Below are 17,778 nucleotides of genomic sequence, written 5' to 3' on the forward strand. Positions count from 1 at the left end.
CAAATAGTCTACAGGTAGCACCAGATGAGCACTGTTAAGTGTTACAACAGTACAATGGCAATATATGGCTTCTACTATTAGCAGTGCATATTTTGTATAACAAGCTATGGAACTTTTTAAGTGGTTTCTCCGTTTTTGTTTTTAAATCATCTAGTACCTATTACACAAGTATATTTTAGTAGAACCATTGTACCATGCAAAACAAATTATAAGACTCAATTAAATGCTTCCTTGAATGAAAGTGTTGGTGCTATAATAATCATTGGTTTCACTGACTGAATACATTTAAAAAGCATTAATATAATACAAAAGGAAGTTGCCACCTACACATACACACACAAAACTTTTTGTTAACATTTAGTTTCTAACAAAACATTAATTAATGCACTGTTAATGTACCTTTCTTAGATCTCAAAATGTGTTGTCAAAAGCAAATGTTCCAAGAACAATAGTGACCAAGATATTTAATACAGCTAACACAAATTGAACTTCAATATGATTTTTTAATATTTAAATATAATTTTGATTACTTAGAATTTTTCCCAAGGCAAATATAATTTGTCTACATTGGAACACATAAATAACAACCCAGAATATGCTGCCATGGAATGTTCCCCGAAATACATTTAACAGTTTATTATAAATGGTAAACAACTCATTACTCAACATTTATAATACTAAGCATATTCTTTAAACTTAACCACATTCTATTCCCTTCAGACAGTTAACTTTTCTATGTGCCTGGACAGCTCTGAGTTTTTAAAATGCAGACTGCTGTGTTTCCACTGACAGTTTAAATTCATTTTTAATTTTTGGTATTCAGAATATCTACCACAACAGCAGTTATGATGATTCAAGAGTGTGCTAATTTTGCTCTTGAAATGTACTCCCCTCATAGGGATGGCAGCATGTGACACCCACCCCCAGGTCATCATATATGCATGACCTTACCCCTTCTGGGTTGGTAACAGCTTACTTTCATAATTACTTAGATCAGCGATTCCCAACTTGTGCTTGCTACATACTCACATAACCAGTAGTGGGTCCCTAAAGCAGTGATGATTCTCAACTGGCTGAGAGCCTGCCAACGATCAAGAAGAGTCACAGAGCCAGAGACTGTGGGAACCACCAAACCGGTTTCCAATAACTGACAGAAAAGTGTGCTGTTTCCCTCACCCACCCAGGTCTCCTAAGGGCTACAGGGACTGCCAAAGAGAGACACACCTTCTTCTGAAAAAAATGTGTGCTCTCACATCACCCCACGCAAGAAACAGGGAGTCTCAGGTCCCTAGGGTTGTACAGATAGAAAGTTCACAAGTGGGGTTTCCTAGAAATAAATCAGTGATTGCCAAAGATTACATCTGAATCTTTTAAAGGATAAGAGCTCTTCATTATCAAAAGATTAAAAATACCTGCATTTAAGTTACCCAGAGTTCTGAGGTTTTCATTCTATTGCTAAGAAAACCAAAAAAGGATCCCAATAAAACAAGCAACCAAAGCATTTGATAGAAAAATGTACAGTGATAAGCAGAGGAAAGACAAACAGCCGCTGCCTTAGCCGAACATACCTGTCTCATAAATGAAAAGAACAGTAACCGAAGAGCAATTGCTATGCCATTTCACCATGTCCCCTGTCTAAGCATAAAATCATCCTGCTTTAAATATTAGGCCCTCTGAATGAGTTAAAAATCTAACCCTTCTCAAGATGATCCTCAAATAAATCAGAAAAATCTCAATTTTATTCTGATATACTATTTCCAGAATTCTGATCTATTTTTTAACCTCTAAACTAAAATGTGAGAATGGTAAGAGAGCTTTTTTAAAATGAGGCTTTTTTTCAAGTTTTCATTAAAATAAATTGGAAAATTCTTTTCTATACATTTTAAGTTTATGTATATATAAACTCAAAAATGACAGTGAAAGACATCTGAATGCTCCTAAATGATGGCGGCAGAAATTTGGGTGGAACTGGAAGTGGCAAGAACTTAGAGGCTCTCTCCTTTCAAGCTTCCCACTCCAGAGAAGGGCCGACCACTGACCACCTGGCTAATCAGCTGGGTGAACATCAGCAGACACCGTAAGGAAAGAGCAGCTAACCAAACATTGAAGTTAAAAATTTCACGGGGAAGGCCGGGCGCGGTGGCTCAAGCCTGTAATCCCAGCACTTTGGGAGGCCGAGGCGGGCGGATCACGAGGTCAGGAGATCGAGACCATCCTGGCTAATACGATGAAACCCCGTCTCTACTAAAAATACAAAAAAATTAGCCGGGCGTGGTGGTGGGCACCTGTAGTCCCAGCTACTCGGGAGGCTGAGGCAGGAGAATGGCGTGAACCTGGGAGGCGGAGCTTGCAGTGAGCCGAGATCGCGCCACTGCACTCTAGCCTGGGGGACAGAGAAAGACTCCGTCTCAAAAAAAAATAAATAATAAAAAATAAATAAAAAAAATAAAAAATAAAAATTTCACGGGGAAAATAATTGTTTAACTTAAAATCTTGAGGTTCACTCTTCTCTCACAAATATCAGGTCATATTCTTTAAACAATTTTTATTTTAAAGTGCTTAAACATAAAGGCCTCAAAAATGGCCTAGTAATACTATCAGTTAATAATATCTGTTATAAAATTATAACCTATTTAAAATCTAACATTCAAGTTTAAAACAAATGGGTGAAATCCAGAATTAATGCTAGAGCTTCACCCTTAATCAGCACTCTTACATCTTGGAACATCATGAGCCGCCTAGTATTGTATGATCCATAGGATTAAAGTGGGACACCCTAGATTAGAAATATCTAGCTGAAGTGCCTCTATTCTTAACGTTCTTACTTGTTCCATATTAAATTAGGCCAAAAATAAGCAGTAGTAAATACGGTCCTCTGAGGAAAGAATGGCCTCACATTAACTATATATTAATCTCGTTAAAATAAATGGCTGAAGTACAGAAATTTCAAAATGTATTTAAACAGGAAGAAGAGATGATATTACTAGGTCATTTTAAAAATAATGTATCAATATTCATTTTTAAAAAACCAAACCTACTCATTGCAAACTGAATATTCTCAAGTATTTTAGTCACGAATTCATGAAATTTTTTACTAATGTGTATATAAATTTAAAACAGACAGATGAGTAATTTATATACTCAAATTCATGAAACAAGAGAACCAATAATTACTCTCTTCTTTGTGAAGAACGTCTAATCAACGTGTTCTTCAAAGAGAAGAATCTGATATTTCTTCCTTGACATCTTGATTCAAAGGTGAAAATTACTCAGAATGAAACTTGAGGTGATCATGAATTGAAATTTCTCAAGTAGAATAAATCTACTTTGCCATCAGCTGCAAAAAGTATTGTTCTAAATACTTCCGCTTATCTAAGAGATAATGTACAACTGCCTGGAGGCAAAGCTTTAGCTTTAGATAAAATGAGACCTTTGCCCTCAGCCTTTCAAACTAGCTCCACTCACATCATGGACTTCTCCACCTGGTGAATTTTCATTTTAAATCTTCAACTTGTTTTTAGATTATAGTACAAAACTCATCAGTAAACTTTTTCTTGGTATTTTCCATACTGGCTTTTTATATGCCAGACACATGGTGATTTTTTTTTTCCCTGAACGTAATTTATAGAAATTCCCTGAATAACAAAAAGAAAACAATTTTGTTATATTCACTTGACAGCTAAAAAGAATTCCAAAAAGAAAACAATTATTTTGCTGCTGTAAGTATATAAAGAATATTTTTACCATTCCATTCACTTCACTGGAATGTATATGGAAGACATCTGTACAGCAAATAAAGAAGTCAGCAGCCAGAGTGAAATAGAGCAAGTCAATGTGTACTGTCATAGGAAGAGTTACGAATTTTTAAAGGCCCGGGATTAGCCACCCAAGGATTCAGTTAAGTACAGTACAAAGCTAACAACTCACAATTTACAAGTAGGTTATGAAAACTCTATAGTATCACATTAGTTTGCTAAAGAACTATGAATCTTCCAGTTGTAAACTGATAAATTCCTGAATGCATTTCTTATACTGCATTTCAGTATGGTTATTAGTAGAATATTGACCTGGCTGTCCATAAAGTCCTTCTGATTCCCGCATCTCTTCATTCATTCTTGCTAAACGTAACCTAAAAATAAATAAAAGTGTTTTAGATGACATTATACAATATAAATGTCATAAATAAAGTCTATAAACAGGTAATACATGTACTAACGTAATTGTGTTTTATTTGCCATTAAAATAATCTGGCTTTTAGTTTATCAAACCCAGCAATCTGAGGTACAAAGATAACTATCTTACTTTCATACAATTCTCATGAGAAAGGACAATAAAAATCTTCCAACGACTGCATTTTAGCTGTACTGCAGCAGCATCCCTGCAATACCTCTAGTGGCTTGCTTCCTCCAGATGCCTGACAATTCCTGGCTCTTACAGCAACCTGTCAAATTTTAACTGCCAACTGTTGAAATTATTGCTTCTATAGTGCAGAAGTGAGAACCTGTCAAAAGTTCACTCTGGCTCACCCTGAAGTGAGGTAGTTCCAGACATATAAACAGCATGTGTCGCCTCTAAATACTGAGAATATATTTTGATATACAAACATTATAATAAATGACTATAGGTTACCAAGAATTTCCCAATATTAACCATATTGCTTATACATTCTTTTTAGGTTATTCATCTTGGCAGCAGATGACATGTAGCACTAGATTAAGAAGCTAAGTATTTCCTTTAAGCAACATTTTAAAATAGGCAAATATTGTGTTTGGTACCCCTCTCCTACTCTGTACCTCTCGTCTGTCCTTCTGGGCCACCAAATTTCCACTGCCTTCTCAGACCTCCATCACCCTCTTCTGAAATGTTCTCTCTGGCAACTGCATGTGTGACATGAACTTTTCCTATCTTCAAAGTTCCACAATTCCCTTTATCTTCTCTCTCAACCACTGTGTGTTCCACAAATCTTCCTTTGGCATTTGGGTTTTCACAGAGGATGCTTACTTACAAAAATTCTTAAGTGAAACTGAAGCACTCACACAAAGTAAAACAAGAAAATCTAGACTATTTGAGAACAGATTATTTTTAAGGGAAGGGTCCACTGCTATATAGATATTGCCTGGGAAGCTGCCTGCAGAGCTTGTCTCTCTATATCATTCCTATCTTTTCTTTAATAACTTATATTTCTTCTACTGTAAATCTGTAATGATTTAAGAGTTCTACATTTTCCTGCAATAGCCTCCATAATAACAGTAACCCCTCCTGTGGAGAAAGGATCTGAGAAACTATGTTTTGCTGTTTTGTTATTTTATTTGGCAGAGGGGTGACATATGAGAAGTCAAGAATTCTCCATAGGAGCTCAGGACTGTGGATGGATCTATTTCTTCTCCAGTGATGGGGGATAAGCAGTTATGGGCTTCATTTAGCCCAGGATAAAAAGAATAAGTGACAATACAAAATATGCTTGAGATTTCCTACATAATAAGGTATAGGTGACGATTAATTTTCTGAATTCCATGTGTAATAAACTACTTTGATCTGAGATGTAAATCAAATTAAGACCTCAAAATTATTTAAAGGATCACATTAAATTTTATTTAAACATTCAGAAGCATGCATTTTAATCTTAAAATTAATCAAGTATTCACATAATTTTTTTTTTTTTTTTTTTTTTGAGACAGGGTCTCATTCGTCCTCCCAAGTAGCTACGACTACAAGTATGTGCCACCACACCCGGCTAATTTTTAATTTTTTGTAAAGACAGGGTCTCGCTATGTTGCCCAGGCTTTTCTCCAGCTTCTGGGCTCAAGCAACCCTCCCACCTCGATCTCCTGAGTAGCTTGGATTATGGGTGGGAGCACCTAGCTTTATGTGAATAATTATTTTTAAAAACAAGCACAAATTCCTACCACTGCCCAAAGGTAATGGAACTTCACAAATTACTAATATCAATGCAACTATCCTGCCTACAGAATTAGAGAATCCTCTAATTCTCGAGGTAGTAGAATAATTATCTGTTACTCTAACAATCCCAGCCTCTGCCCTAGTACTATACAAAGAGATAAAGAAACCATTTTAGCCGGGTGCAGTGACTCATGCCTGTAATCCTAGCACTTTGGGAGGCCGAGGCAGGTGGATCACCTGAGGTCAGGAGTTTAAGACCAGCCTGACCAACATGGAGAAACCCCATCTACTAAAAATACAAAATTAGCCAGGCATGGTGGCGCATGCCTGTAATCCCAGCTACTCAGGAGGCTGAGGAGGGAGAATCGCTTGAACCCAGGAGGCAGAGGTTGCTGAGCTGACATCGTGCCATTGCACTCCAGCCTGGGCAACAAGAGCAAAACTGTCTCAAAAAAAAAAAAAAAAAAAAAAAAAAAAAAAGAAACCATTTTAAAGAAGTCACTGGTTTTCTGTTTCTGTATCAGGCAGTATAGCATAAATGGCTAAGAACATGGGTTTTAGGGACACAATTCTTGGTTTCAAATCCCAACTCCACCACTTACTAACATCTCAAATTATCTATGGCTTGACTTCTTTTTCTATAAAATGAAGACAATATTAACAATATCTTCCTCATAGAGTTGTTGTGAGAACCAAATAAGTTCATGCATTTAAAGTGTTTTAATACATTTAATGTGCTTAGAGAAGTATATAGCACAAAGTAAATACCAACCAACTTCGAAGTTCACACAATGCACAATGCTATGTTAACACTTTGTGCAAGTACAGTTGGCTGTCCTTCTCTGTGGGTTCAACCAATCACCAGTGGAAAATATTCAGGGGAAAAAAGGCAATAAAAAAATAACCATACAACAATTTTAAAATACAAATAATCAACCAGGCACGGTGGCTCACACCTGTAATCCCAGCACTTTGGGAGGCCGAGGCGGGTGGATCACCTGAGGTCAGGAGTTCAAGACCAGCCTGGCCAACATGGTGAAACCCCATCTCTACTAAAAATACAAAAATTAGCAGGTTGTGGTGGACCACACCTGTAATCCCAGCTACTAGGGAGGCTGAGGCAGGAGAATCGCTTGAATCTGGGAGTTGGAGGTTGCAGGGAGCCAGTGCACTCCAGTCTGGGCAACAAAGTGAGAGTTAGTCTCAAAAATAAATAAATGAATAAATACAAATACAAAACACTATAGTATAACAACTACGTAGACAGCATTTCCATTGTATTAGGTATAATAAGTAGAGATGACTTAAAGTATATGGGAGGAGGTATGTAAGTTATATGTAAATACATACCATTTTATATAAGGGACATGAGCACATATGGATGTTGGTATCCACAGGGTCCTGGAACCAATTCACTGTGGATAACCGAGGGACAACTGTAATTCACTGTACGGAAACAGTCAAGTAAAAAGGAAGTACTTACAAGGTGACTATATCAGCATTGGCTGCTTCCACAGCTATGCTCAAAGGGTCTTTCCCTTCTTCATCAGTGGCATGTTGATTGGCACCTCGTTTTAGGAATAAACATACCTGCCTGTTTAAGAAAACAGCATTTTTGAGATATCGTCGATAAGAAAAAAAAATTAGTATTCACCTTAAAAAAAAAAGTACTACTTAAGTAACATTTTCATTAGGAAATTCTTGATTCATTCTAAAAATATTAATTGAACACTAACTCTACTAATAAAAACTTACCAAGATCAACATTTCACAAGTCTCAAGGTATTTTTGCATACATTATCCTATTTAATCTGGTGCTTTTAGATAGCATGGTGGATATATAAGTTGTGGTCCCTATCCTCAAAGAATATCATAAAAAGGCCGGGCATGGTGGCTCATGCCTGTAATCCCAGCACTTTGGGAGGCCAAGGCCGGCGGATCACAAGGTCAGGAGATTGAGACCATCCTGGCTAACAAGGTGAAACCCCATCTCTACTAAAAATAAAAAAATAAAAAAATAAAAAAACATAGCCGGGTGTGGTGGCGAACACCTGTAGTCCCAGCTACACAGGAGGCCGAGGCAGAAGAATGGCATGCACCCGGGAGGCGGAACTTGCAGTGAGCCGAGATCGCACCACTGCACTCCAGCCTGGGCAAGAACGAGACTCCATCTCAAAAAAAAAAAAAAAAAAAGAATATCATAAAAACATATGCACAGGTAATCTATAAACCTAAATGAAAAAAAGATCACTCAAGGTCATTATTTGAAAATGAAGAAAGCCAAGGCAATGTAAACTTCATAATAATGATAATACAACAGCAAAGAATGGGAAGTAATCTGCTTGCTGTACTTGCAAATATTCATTACTTGAATAAACTGAAAAAAAATTTTAAATATGAAAGAATGACTAAATGGAGTCTATGAAATAAAATGGAAAGAATTTTGATAGTTTAAGAAGAAAATAATGACTGGGCAAGGTAAGCACCTGTAATCTCAGCTACTCAAAAGGCAGAGGTAGGAGGAATCACTTGAGGTCAGAAGTTCAAGACCAGCCTGAGCAACACAGCAAAATGTCTCTAAAAAAAAATTTAAAAATTAGCCGGGAGTGGCAGGGCATGCCTGTAGTCCCAGCCACTTGGGAAGCTGAGGCATGAAGATCCTGAGCCCCAGAATTCAAGGCTGTAGTGAGCTATGAATGTGCCTATGAACGGTCACCACACTCCAACCTGAGCAACGTAGTGAGACTCCCATCTCTTAAAAAAAAAGAAGAAAATACAAAGGATGAGTTAAGTACTACCTTAAATACTACCTTTTTTAAGTGTAGAAAGTTTAAACGATGAAGTTATCTGACTGAATCTCTTTGCTGATAGAAGAAAACAAGCCATGATAAAAATAGCCAGACACGGCCGGGCGCGGTGGCTCATGCCTATAATCCCAGCATTTTGGGAGGCTGAGGCAGGTGGATCACCTGAGGTCAGGAGTTCAAGACCAGCCTGGCCAACGTGATGAAACCTCATCTCTACTGAAAATACAAAAAATTGGCCAGGCGTGGTGGTGCACACCTATAATCCCAGCTACTCAGGGAGCTAAGGCAGGAGAATCGCATGAACCCAGGAGGCAGAGGTTGCAGTGAGCTGAGATCGTGCTACTGCACTCCAGCCTGGGTGACAGAGTAAGACTTTATCTCAAAATAAATAAATAAAAAATAAATAAATAAATAAATAAATAAATAAATAAATAAATAAATAAAAAATAGCCAGACACAGTGGCTCACGCCTATAACCCAAGCTACTAGGGGAGGATCACTTGAGCCTAGGAGTTCAAGGCTGTAGTGGGCTATGATCGCACCACTGCACTCCTGCCTGGGCAACAGGGTGAGACCCTATCTCTAAATAAATGAAGATGCTATTTTAAAAATATTTTAAAATAAGAGCTTCTTGCTTATCTACCACATAATAATCGGATACCCTGAGATGTCTTATTAAGAAACAAGCGTTTAAGACACAAATTTTTCATATAAAGCCAACATTTTCTTTCATTTATACTTCCTAATAATAGAAAGTCAATTTTCAAGGCTTTATTGTTCTGTGAATCTTACTATCACTCCAGAAGACATAATGTCAATAACCCAAAGTAAGAATTTAGTTTAGAATTTGACTTTAGCTACCCTGTGGAAAAACTAAAAATTACAAAGTCATCAAATTATCTTTAAATAGGTTATGTGTGTGCATGCTATGGAAATAATGTATATGTACATACATACATAAACACAAACATAGGCTTAAGTTGTCTGACAAAATCACCACAATTTTAATAACAGAGAAAGTTAAGTACTATAACTGATCTATTTAATGACAAGTTAAGGTCAAAGTAAGCCTTGAAATTTTCGTACCTGAAAACCAATAGTAGCTTTTTCTGAAAGAGACTTTTTTAACTTTCAAATTCCATCATGACAAAATAAGTCATGAAACACATTCCTTTACAAACATTACCTGAAAACTTTAACCTGAGAAAAACTAAAACATTAATTCAAAATAATTTTTCAAATAAAGTCTCCGTAAATATTAAAGCACTGCAGTTACCCTGTGTGCCCTAAGACGGTGGCATGGTGCAATGGTCCCCGCCCTTGGACATCTCTTTGGTTGACATTAGCACCATTCTGTAGGAGGAACTCACATGTCACCAAAGAGCCCTTAAAGGAAAAAAGAGGATGACTATAGACAAAAGCAAATAACAAGAAACAATACATTTCTTTTTAAAAACAATTGGTCTTTTTACTCAAATAGCATTTCCATTTCCTTCTCTCCAAAACAAAAAATATCCCTCAGCCAAGGCAGAGAAATTATAAATTATATTATTTTCTTCCCAAGAACTAATTCTAATAGAGATTCATTTGCAGTTTGTGAACTAGCAAAACACACTATATACTTTCATTATCAGAATTCTTTTCCACTGCAAAAAAACTTGAAACAATCGAAGTGGTGCTCAGAAACCACTACTATTAATAGCACAGAGGTTCCTTCTATTTTCTAACCCATCTCTTGAAGCAAAGATAATACTAAAGCCAGTTCAGAACGTATTATGATTTTTTAAATATTTGATTGCTACTGAAAATGTCATTATATAAATGCATACCCCTAATACAGCCTGAATAAGTGGTGTCGCTTTGTTTTCCTCTGAATTGGCCCAGTTCACATCTGCGCCATGAGCCAAAGCCTCAGCCATTTTAGGAAGGTTTTTTTCATATGATGCCCTATAAAGCTGAAGTCCTGGATTAAGATGTTTTGAGTCAAGAAACATAGAAGAATCTTGCCTTTCTCCTTCTGAAAAGCAAACACATATACATCAATAAAAATGAGCTCTTGGCAGAAAAAGAAAAAATTATTTAATAGGTAGAGTTTCAGTTTTGCAAGATACAAAGAGTTTTGTGGATGAATGGCAGTAATGGTAGCACACTAATGGGAATATACTTAATGCCACTAAACTGTACACTTAAAAATGGTTAAGATGGGCCAGCCACGGTGGCTCACACCTGCAATCCCAGCACTTTGGGAGGCTGAGGCGGGTGGATCACTTGAGGTCAGGAGTTCGAAACCAGCCTGGCCAACATGGTGAAACCTCATCTTTACTAAAAATACAAAAATTAGCCAGGCATGGTAGCGGGCACCTGTAATCCCATCTACCTGGGAGACTGAGGCAGGAGAATCGCTTGAACCCGGGAGGCAGAGGTTGCAGTGAGCTGAGATTGCACCACGGCACTCCAGCCTGGGCAACAGAGCGTGACTCAGTCTCAAAAAAAAAAAAAAAGAAAAAAGGTTAAGATGATAAACTTTATGTGCATTTTATCGCAATTTTTAAAAAATAAAGCTATGACATAAGAAACCATTAATCTTTTTTTTTTTTTTTTTTTTTCAGACAGAGTCTCGCTCTGTCGCCCCGGCTGGAGTGCAGTGGCGCGATCTCGGCTCACTGCAAGCTCCGCCTCCCGGGTTCACGCCATTCTCCTGCCTCAGCCTCTCCGAGTAGCTGGGACTACAGGCGCCCGCCACCGCGCCCGGCTAATTTTTTGTATTTTTTAGTAGAGACGGGGTTTCACCGTGGTCTCGATCTCCTGACCTCGTGATCCGCCCGCCTCGGCCTCCCAAAGTGCTGGGATTACAAGCGTGAGCCACCGCGCCCGGCCAGAAACCATTAATCTCTCATAATGAGCTTATGGGAGATTTTCACATAGATATTCCCCAACATTCAACCTTCTTCTCCTATAAAGACAATCACTGATATGCCAGGCCTTTCTGTTCTTGCCAGTATCCAAGGGATAGGTTAATTACTCTGTACTAGATTAAAATTGAGTATATTCCTAAATGTTGGGACTTAAGAAGCAGCAAGAATCCATAAAAACTTTCACTACTAGACCAAACCTCACTTCATTCCTAGGATGGTCCAATACCATCCTAATTTGCACTACAAGCACTTCAAGTAATTTGAAGAGTGCTGACTCCCCTGAGTACTCTGCAGGACCAAAATCACTGAAATCATGGAGGAGGGGACAAGGGTATAAAGCACAGGTCAAAAGAAAAATCTAATGGGGGAGGGAGTTGCTGATATCTTTCTCCTGATAGGACAGCCACAAGGAAAGATAAAGGATAATAAGACACACAGTTCATGTGGATTAAAAACTATCCTTGGCAATTGGTAAGGCACTTTTAGCACATACCATTAGGCTTGGAAGAATGTACAACTAAGGATCAGGTGTGCTGGCTGACGCCTATAATCCCAGCACTTTCGGGGACTGAGGCAGGTGGATCACTTGAGGTCAGGAGTTCAAGACCAGCCTGGCCAACATGGTGAAACCCCATCTATACTAAAAATACAAAAATTAGCTGGGCATGATGACACACAGCTGTAACCCAGCTACTCGGGAGGCTGAGTGGGAGAACTGTGTGAACCCACAAGGTGGAGGCTGCAGTGAGCCAAGATCATGCCACTGCAATCCAGCCTGGACAACAGAGCGAGACTCAAAATAAAAAATAAAATGTAGGCCAGGCTCAGTAGCTCGCGCCTGTAATCCCAGCACTTTGGGAGGCCGAGATGGGTGGATCACGAGGTCAGGAGATCGAGACCATCCTGGCTAAAACGGTGAAACCCCATCTCTACTAAAAATACAAAAAAAAAAAAAAAAAAAATTAGCCAGGCGTGGTGGTGGGCATCTGTAGTCCCAGCTACTCGGGAGGCTGAGGCAGGAGAATGGCATGAACCTGGGAGGTGGGGCTTGCAGTAAGCGAAGATCGCACCACTGTACTCCATCCTGGGTGACAGAGAAAGACTCCATCTCAAAAAAAGTAAATAAATAAAAATTAAAAAAAGTATAAACAATATATAACTAGGACAGAATTTCCAAATATGAAGAAATCGCTGCTTTCTCATTTAAACGTATTACTCCGCCCCTAGTTACCTTTTAAGACTAACCTCTTCCTTTAAAATATTTAATCAAGAGTAGGGCAGGGCGCGGTGGCTCAAATCCCAGCACTTTGGGAGGCCGAGGCGGGTGGATCACAAGGTCAGGAGTTCGAGACCAGACTGGCCAATGTGGCGAAATCCCGTCCCTACTAAAAACACAAAAATTAGCCAGGCGTGATGGTGGGTGCCTGTAATCCCAGCTACTCAGGAGGCTGAGGCAGAAAAATCACTTGAAACTGGAAGGCGGAGGGTGCAATGAGCCAAGATCGCACCGCTGCACTCCAGCCTGGGCAGTAAGAGTAAAACTCCATCTCAAAAAAAAAAGAAAAAAATAAAAAAAAAAAATAATAATATATATATATTATATATATATATTTAATCAAAAGTAGATTTACCACATGCATTTTCCAGCAAACAAAACCAATTAACATCGAGTTTCATCAGAACTCACCAGGCTCATATAAACTATTGGCTGACACTGTGGAGGGTAAAGATTCTCTTCCATCATCAGAGCTCTGCTGAATTCCACTGTCATTACTTCTGACTGTTTTAAAGAAAAATTAACTAATGATTAAAGTTCATGCCATTTAGAAAACAATCTCCCACAAACAAGGTTTTAAAATGAGCTCTTACACATCAACATGAACTCAGGCACCACAAGGAGAATGCATTTAATATAATTTTAACCCTTCTGAACACTTAGCTTATCGAGATATAAATCAATCACAAAACCTGAAAATAAACTTATTTTCAGAGTTGTAACACATCTCATTACTCCATAATATGTCGGGGTAGTAAAGAGCTTAATTTATTATATGACTGTAAGTAACGTGTAATTCTGAGACAATGGGTAACATCTAGAGAAATGGCCACACCGCACAATGACCACTGGCACAGACTTGGAATGCTCCACAAGAGTAGTACTTACTACTACGCAGTTTTGAAGAAGTATCAAAGTAGGAGAAGAGTGAATCTAGCTCATCAGGACAAAACAGAGACTCCCGCCTGGCCTCGTCGCTATTTACAGCAATCACTGGGGACATGCAAGTTAGCAAAGCACAAAGCAGGCCATAAGAAGGGAAAAGGGCAGGAAAAAACGTTACTGGGAAAAAATTTAGGAGGAAAAAATAGGAAGGAAATCAGGTAGTTAATCAGATACTTAGGGCTTTTGAAATGTCAGATTTATAATTCCCATCTCCCCTTGCATTTTAAGGAGTTTTATTCCTTAGAATATACACATTACCTAGAAAGGTGAAATATTATGAAGTTGTTTAAAGTTAACTATTTTAAAGACATAGAAATTCAGTTTTTCTTAGAATATGTAGAAGGGAACAGGTTTTTAACATTAAAAAAAAAAACGACAATGGCTATTAGTTCAGGGATTATAAAAGTGATTTGAGCTTAAGAAAATAGCTATAGACATAGTAAGAAAGTTTGCCATACCTGAACTTTGGGCAGATGCTCTGACTTGGTCCCCTGGCCCAAATTTAGAAATGCTCAGCCTCTTCTCTTCAGAACTTTTAGAGACAAACTTTTTTTGCTGCTCAGGAGGTGATAATGATATAGAATATTTATCCACAAATTTCCTCTCCACATATTTTGCTCTGATATATGCCTCCTTCTCCTGTCTGATAGACATAAAAATGTCATGATGTTTTGCTTAATCTCTTAGCATGGCTAATACCAAAACAAGTCATTATATATGGAATATATTCAAACAAAGTCACTGAATGTAATACTGGTTAAAATCGAATCTGTGACATTATATATATATATATATATATATATATATATATATATATATATAATGTTTTCCTTCCAAATACCTAATGAACCATGATTTCACACTCAAGTGAAATACAAACAATAACCTAACTGAAAAATCGAAAGTATTAACATGCTACTCTTCCCTTCTCTTAATTTCTGTGCTATTCATTTCTATACTCCCCTCATGCTTTTTGCAGACTAGAAAACATCGCCAGGAAAAAAAAAAAAACTTAAAAATTTATAGAAAGTAACTTTATTTTCATTTTTACTCAAATAAATTATTTCACATACTGGACGAGCACTATTGATGGCCATAATATTTCATAAGACTACTTTAAAACAACACATAGCATTATTAATTTAAGAAGAAATAAAGTTCTAATTTATGATACCATCATAAAATGCCATATCTGTTCTATACTTTTTACTTATATCCTCTTATAAAGTTTAGGTCTCTGGTTAAAATAGAAGGCTATTTCAAGGTCTGAAATAACTCAGTCTTGTTTTAGCAAATAATTAAGATTCTGATTTAAATGGTATTGGTTTAGACAGCAATAACTTTCAAATACAATTGGTCATACATAAAGACTTAGACTGAAATCAGTATCAACAACAAAAATCATGTGCGTTGAAGGTACCAACTCTTAGCCACTTCATTCAATGAGCCCTCCTTATACAGAATTGGAAGACTAATTTCTTTTTTTTTTTTTTTTTTTTTTTTTGAGACGGAGTCTTGCTCTGTCACCCAGGCTGGAGTGCAGTGGCACGATCTCGGCTCACTGCAAGCTCCGCCTCCCGGGTTCACGCCATTCTCCTGCCTCAGCCTCTCCGAGTAGCTGGGACTACAGGCGCCCGCCACCACACACGCCCGGCTAATTTTTTGTATTTTTGGTAGAGACGGGGTTTCACCGTGGTCTCGATCTCCTGACCTCGTGATCCGCCCGCCTCGGCCTCCCAAAGTGCTGGGATTACAAGCGTGAGCCACCGCGCCCGGCCCTGGAAGACTAATTTCAAACACAGCAGTCAAGTACTCTCTCCCTTTCAGGGGCAAACTTTCCATCTTTAGTTCTTCAATATTATAATGCCATGCATAAACTATGTGATTAACAAATCTTTGCTAAATTAAGTATGAACAATGTAAAATTATTCACTGTAGGTTAACAGAAACTTGATCCTTAGAGACAGTAATGAATAGATTATCCCTTTTTGAATGCTACCATGGACAGAACTTTGGTCTACTTTAACTGACTGTTAAGGGTTTCTACATTCCTACGTAGAGCCCTAATTTTTAAGATCTCTCTACTCTAGAGACTATAATTGATTATCTGTTCAATACAATTATCTAATTAACATACCAAAGAAAGAGACAGCCAACATTTGAACAGAAGTGGTAATGACTGCTTCTAAACACTTTGTCTCAATGTTATATATCAATTACTACAGTGAAATAAAATCATAGCTATATCCCTAATTAGGGGAAAAAAAAAAACAACTGAAATAGTACCTTTGTCCTGGTTGTGGTTTCTTTATTCCCATTTTTTCCACATTAGCTTCATAAACTCGATTTATAACATCATTCCCCAACTCACACATAAGCTGTTTGGCAAAAAAAATAGAAAAATAAGCTATACATTGAAGACCTTAAAATAAGCTAAAATTTAAAAATCCTTTAAGCAAGTACAGTTAACTAATTCCCTTGCGTATTCTGCAGTTGCTTATTCTACAAAGAAGTTTTATGTTAAAACAAAATGAGACAAGAACTGAGAGTAATATTATCACTTTGCTGTTCTTCACCAAATTACCTAGAAGATTATCTCCCCCACCAGAGTCATTCTCTCTCTCTACAAGTTTATCTATGTATCTATCTAGCCACATATCACAGCTATTGTATCTATCTCTATGTCCATAGTAAGTAAGGTAGGAAGCATGACAACAAAGCATTATCTACACAGTAAGGTGTGGTAAGTACTAGCCAGTCTTAGGACAGTAAGTTAAACTTTATCTATTCTTTTCAGTTTTCACCTCTAGTTCCTAGAAATATGCAAATCTATCAAATTTACAACTTTCTGGTAATTATTTTTGAACTTTTACCTCTTTTTGGGTTGGGTTCTGTCTTCAGATAACAAACAACTCCTAGTTATATGTTCCAAATTCTTTTAGATTTTCCTTTCCATCTGTTACTCACCTCTTTAATTCTGTTCAAGCTCTCCTTGCCTCACTAATAAATTATATCTGTACCTTCTTGGCTAATCTTATTGCTTCTAGTTATGCCCAATTCCAGGCTTGACCACAAAAACAAACATTTTTACCAAGAGCAGATCACCCAAACCATTTCCCTGAAAAATCATATGTAGGTAAAAGGGACGCTAATACACATTAAGATGACATTACCACTATGTAGAGAATAGAGGTTGAAGTGTTGGGACAGGTGAGATGTGGGAGCAGGCATGGCCTGGGATGAGATAACAAGAGGATTACAATGCTCTCTGGACCCAACAACAGGAGTGAAGCCTGGGAAGAGCACTCTCATAGGCAAGAGAATGGTTTCCCTTTCTCTCTTCTTTTTTTTTGTTTTTTTTTTTTTTTTTGGGGGGGGGGACAGAGTCTCACTCCATCACCCAGGCTGGAGTGCAGTGGCATGATCTTGGCCCACTGCAACTTCCACGTCCTGGGTTCAAGTGATTCTCCTTCCTCAACTTCCCGAGTAGCTGGGATTACAGATGGCCACCACCACACCCAGCTAGTTTTTGTATTTGTAGTAGAGACAGGGTTTCACTATGTTGGCCAGGCTGGTCTCGAACTCCTGACATCAAGGATGATCTGCCCACCTCGACCTCTCAAAGTGCTAGGATTACAGGCATGAGCTACCACACCAGCCTCTCTCCTTTTCCTTAATCATGAGCCTTTTTGAGGTCCCATTACTTCTATGATGTCCCTCTTCTGTCATTTCCATTTATTCCTTTTTTTTTTTTTTTTTTTTGAGATGGAGTTTCCCTCTCGTTGCCCAGGCTGGAGTGTAATGGCACAATCTCGGCTCACTGCAACCTCCGCCTCCCAGGTTCAAGCGATTCTCCTGCCTCAGCCTCCCAAGTAGCTGGGATTACAAGCATGCGCCACCACGCCCGGCTAATTTTGTATTTTTAGTAGAGATG

The 17,778-nt window shown here is 38.0% G+C and overlaps 1 protein-coding gene across 5 annotated transcripts in view; it reads right to left on the reverse strand.

Moving 5' to 3' along the window:
* Positions 1-17,778, reverse strand: part of ACAP2 (ArfGAP with coiled-coil, ankyrin repeat and PH domains 2) — a 175,459-nt gene that overhangs the window by 7,323 nt on the left and 150,358 nt on the right. For 3 of the 5 annotated variants that reach the window (XM_063622162.1, XM_063622161.1, XM_063622165.1), the window contains 8 exons: positions 16,131-16,222; positions 14,303-14,487; positions 13,788-13,892; positions 13,311-13,403; positions 10,538-10,725; positions 9,985-10,094; positions 7,385-7,495; positions 4,068-4,129 (listed from right to left, as the gene is read on the reverse strand). In XM_063622162.1, the coding sequence (XP_063478232.1) occupies positions 4,068-4,129; positions 7,385-7,495; positions 9,985-10,094; positions 10,538-10,725; positions 13,311-13,403; positions 13,788-13,892; positions 14,303-14,487; positions 16,131-16,222 (946 nt within the window). The remainder of the gene's footprint in view (positions 1-4,067; positions 4,130-7,384; positions 7,496-9,984; positions 10,095-10,537; positions 10,726-13,310; positions 13,404-13,787; positions 13,893-14,302; positions 14,488-16,130; positions 16,223-17,778) is intronic. The other 2 variants (XM_063622164.1, XM_063622163.1) reach the window with 1 other exon arrangement.

The sequence above is a fragment of the Symphalangus syndactylus genome, chromosome 17 (genome assembly GCF_028878055.3).
Source record: "Symphalangus syndactylus isolate Jambi chromosome 17, NHGRI_mSymSyn1-v2.1_pri, whole genome shotgun sequence".
Lineage (NCBI taxonomy): Eukaryota > Metazoa > Chordata > Mammalia > Primates > Hylobatidae > Symphalangus > Symphalangus syndactylus.